The sequence below is a fragment of the Nannobrachium achirus genome (assembly GCF_963921795.1).
Source record: "Nannobrachium achirus genome assembly, chromosome: 9".
Classification (NCBI taxonomy): domain Eukaryota; kingdom Metazoa; phylum Chordata; class Actinopteri; order Myctophiformes; family Myctophidae; genus Nannobrachium; species Nannobrachium achirus.
In genome coordinates, this window is record NC_137818.1 from 1657320 (window position 1) to 1661947 (window position 4628).

The 4628-nt window shown below is 41.9% G+C and overlaps 1 protein-coding gene across 1 annotated transcript in view; it reads left to right on the forward strand.

Moving 5' to 3' along the window:
• LOC308291798 (cAMP-dependent protein kinase type I-beta regulatory subunit) overlaps nt 1-3112 on the forward strand; it is a gene marked incomplete at both ends in the record, with an annotated part of 20254 nt that extends 17142 nt beyond the window's left edge. Inside the window, one exon of the mRNA XM_080733931.1 lies at nt 2940-3112. Coding sequence (XP_080590057.1) covers nt 2940-3112 — 173 coding nt within the window. The remainder of the gene's footprint in view (nt 1-2939) is intronic.
• Nucleotides 3113-4628: the final 1516 nt, after the last annotated feature.

The window sequence follows — 4628 nt, forward strand, 5'->3', positions numbered from 1 at the left end:
TACAAACCTATACCACACAACATGGTGTAAGGTTGTAAGTAAGTAAGCCTTGTCGAGCCAGGAGCCTATATCCTGTTTTCTGTAGTGTGAGGCATCTTGATGTACAATACTTACCCCCAATCCAAACCTTGATGCTGAATGCCAGGCAGGAGCACTGGGTCCATTTTCCAGAGTCTTTGGCATGACCCGACCAGGGTTCGAACCCAACCTCCCAGTCTCAGGGCGGACACTCTAACGACAAGGCCACTGAGCTGGTCGAACATGGTGTATGGTTGTAGATCTAATTGGTAGCTTGTAGATATGTGTATATCACTCATCCATTCTGACTCCTTTGTTCTTGTTGGCAAGTGATGGAGTGGATAAATGATGCTTTAGGACTCTATGGATAAATGATGCTTTAGGACTCTATGGATAAATGATGCTTTAGGACTCTATGGATAAATGATGCTTTAGGACTCTATGGATAAATGATGCTTTAGGACTCTATGGATAAATGATGCTTTAGGACTCTATGGATAAATGATGCTTTAGGACTCTATGGATAAATGATGCTTTAGGACTCTATGGATAAATGATGCTTTAGGACTCTATGGATAAATGATGCTTTAGGACTCTATGGATAAATGATGCTTTAGGACTCTATGGATAAATGATGCTTTAGGACTCTATGGATAAATGATGCTTTAGGACTCTATGGATAAATGCAGGAACAGCACCGTGCATCTGTCATAAAGAGGTGGAATAAGATGCGCTGCGTTGCAGTAACGAGCTGTAGCAATCAGTGGAGCGGTGCACACGACACGCTCGCATCTGCAAACACGCACGCGACGTGTATTACATAATATTATGGCAGGTCAATTTAATAAAATCTTGTCGGTCACGTTCACTGCCCCTCCCCCCCAGCGGAAACCCTGATTTGGACTGAGGCAGACACCCCCCCCCCCCCCCCCCCCCCTTCCATCTTGGCTCCACACACAGAGCCGTTAATCAAGACAAAAACCAGCTTTCATCACCTCTATTATTGAGCAATTATGGCTCCTCTGTACGCTGTACTCACAGAGGCAAAGCATTTTCATACAAGGCCCAAAAATAGGAACCCTGGGTTCAAACTTAAAATGTCTAAATTGGATTTAATTACACCGTAAAATCAAGGGTGTGAATTTAACTCAGAGTATAAAAATGTACCTGTCCTAGATTACGGTTCCCTTTGGTTCTATTTATACTCCCGGAGAGTGAGAGCTCTCCTACACGTCTTACCATCTACTCTGCTGCAGCAATTCCTATCTTCAAGTATGTTCATACTAGGGCTGGCCAATGTATCAATATTGTACTGAGATCTTGATATGAAACCAGATATCATCCTGGATTTTGTATATTGCAATATTGTCCTGGTTTTAAAGGCTGTGTTACTGGAAAGTGGTGTAATTTTCTGAACTGACTGGTCTAGCTGTTCTAATATTTGCCTTTACCCACTTTGCTATTATATAAGCATTACTGATTATTATTTACCCAAAATGTAATTGTGTTAAATAATAATAATAACTTTATTTATAAAACACTTTTCTAAACTTGAGTCACAAAGTGCTGGACAAACATGAAACAGAATACGCAATAAAAACAAGCATTTCACAAAGGTAATAAATGAGTGAAAATAAAACAAGATAATACAATTGACAACAGATAAAGACAATTGTCATCCCCACAATGTCGTCATTATATTGATACCAGAGGTTGTGTTAGTCCGGTAATTGCCGGTTTTGTCAGATACTTTATGACAAAGACCGGAAAATATAAATGTTTCCGGACATCGTAACCGGCTGAAAATGACCCGGCCAGCAGTTCATTCTCTCTCTGTCTCTCTTTGTCTCTGTCTCTCTCTCTCTCTCTTTCTCTCTCTCCTCTCACAATCATTTTTCCTCCGAGGTGGAAAGTCTGGTGATGCAAGCTTATTTCGAACGTCATAGTTAAATTGCACCCATTTCCTGTTAATAATAACCTGTGTAAAATGCACTGTATTGGGAGGTAAACAGCAGACACTTTATTGTGAAGGTAAGACCGTAACCAGAGTTATTGTTGCTGGTAAATTCTCACACAACGTGAGTTGGGTGAGAATTTAGCGAATTTAGTGAGTTGTTAGCATTTGAATCATGCTGGACACTGGGAAAGTTTAAAATCCTAGCGCAACCTCTGATTGATACAGAGGTATTCGGTATGTTTAATTCTGTCCACATCACCCAGCCCTAGTCCAAACACTGTGACCCAGCTTTGCTAGCAGTTTAACTGAATATAGAGTTAGTTCATGCAGGGTACAGAAGTCGCGTACGCTCAGCTGTAACCAGCTGTCAGTCTGCTGGTTGCTTTCAATCAGCCACGCTTTGCTACACACCAATCCTCACACACCTCATTCCCCCAACAAGACGGTCCGTTTAAATATGGCTTCTTCCTACTCTAGACCTCTGCTTTTCCAGTGCTGCCACAGCGTGTGGCAGCACTGCTGCCACACGCTGGCAAGCATGGCAAGCATGCCTCCATTAACGGCAAGTTTAACAGTATTCCATTTGTTGCAATACATGGTTAAATCTACTTTGACGTGAGTGTTCCTGAGTGAACCAATATTTACAGAGCAATTTTTACAATCGAAGCGATCAGATTATTACACTAAGAAAGCCCAATATCAGAGAGAAAAAACTCACCAGGCGTGCAAGCATAAGCGCATGGACGCTGATTTAATTCCTCACTACGCTAGGAAATTCGTTTTTTTTCGCTCACTCTCGGCTCTCGCTGTGGGGGCTATCGGTTACCATGGTAACCAGTTAACACGTCCCTAGACGTGTTAACGGGGCCGCAGCATCCCATGTGGTAAATGCATTGACCAGACATGCATGCAGCGTTATAGATTGACAACACCGCTAACCGCTTTGAACCCGTTCATCCTGCAGGTGAAATCGCCCTGCTGCTGAACCGCCCGAGGGCCGCCACCGTCGTGGCCCGAGGGCCCCTCAAGTGCGTGAAGCTGGACCGGCCCCGCTTCGAGCGCGTCCTGGGGCCCTGCTCCGAGATCCTCAAGAGGAACATCCAGAGATACAACAGCTTCATCTCCCTCACCGTGTGACCCAGCAGGTTCTCCTGGGGGGTTCCCCACCAGCAAGGGGGTAGTGGGAGAAAACAACATCAAGAGGGTTTTTTTGTGAGGGGTGGGAGGGGTGAGGGGGGGGTCATGGGGTTACAGTATACGTCCAGGGAGTCGGGGCGCTTGCTATATCCCGCCTTTCGGTTCATTTTGTTCTTTGCGCTTTTCCTTCTATATTGATCTTGTGCACTTTGACTTGACCTGTGCTGTCACGTAGCTTTATATATATATATATTTAAAAAAAAGAGAACGAGAGAAACACCATGGAAATCAGGAAATGGTTGGGATTCAATGAATGTTCATGAGTCATTATATAAATTATAAGAAAAATGAAGAGACCACAATAAAATGTTCAGTTTCTCTGGTTTATTATTTATAGTTATGTATAGGTATTTGTTGTCAAATATTGTCATTTGGAGCAGGAGTTCCCAAGGATCCTTATAAGCTACAATTCTACACATTCTATATACATTACTTTGTGGGTGAATAATTAATAGACCAATGGTCTATTCAATGGGAGACTGTCGTACCCCTCTCCAAGCTATCACTTCCCCGGCCAACACAGAAAATATCAACTTAACTTAACTTTGGAATAACGCTGATTTCTTCAACTAAGGTACTTTGCTTTCTGGATGTTTTTAAGAAACATTTTGAGTGGTCTCTTAATTGTTTTCCATATATATATATATATATATATATATGTATATTGTATATGTATATATATGTATATACTGTATATGTATATATATGTATATATATGTATACATAATGGTGTGTCATCTGTATATGATGCATGCTTTGAGAATGACGAAGGCCTACTCCTACAGTTGCACTTCTATATGTATCTATGAAGGGTACGGGTCGGGTTTGACTGAATCTTGGACACAAGGATGTCAGGTGATGTTTACGTACAGCGGGACAAAGTAGGCATGGGTTTTCTTTGCTCGCTGTCTGCAGTTTGCCTTTGTTTGTTTGTTTGTTTGTTTGTTGAGCTGTTTTGGAGCTCTGGCCTAAGGGTGTGTGGTGCCATAATAATGTAAAATCAGACACACTACCTGGCTGCACAGAACTCTTGTTAACTTAAAGTAGCGATATGAAAATATATACCCTATTCTTGGCTGTTTCATTGGATCTTGATGCTTTTATTTTTTTGTGTGATTTTACTTCAGGTACAGGTTTACCACGTAAACCCCATATAGTTGAGCGGAGTCCCTCGGGGGCTCTATGCCAGTGGTTCTCAACCTGTGGGTCGGAACTCCCAGGGTGGTCTCCAAATTATTTTGGGGGGGTCCCCAGATGATTAACTTAATGTTAAACATTGTTTTCTCTCTTAACAGTAAACAAACCAACATAAAGTTTAAGCGTACTATAGAGGGTATCTGCACATTTCTAAAGTGACAATTTAAGGACTTAAGGACCTCTAAAATGACAAATTAAACATTGGACAAATGGTCAAATATTACAGGCAGAAATTGTGAAATTAGCCGATCTACATGCT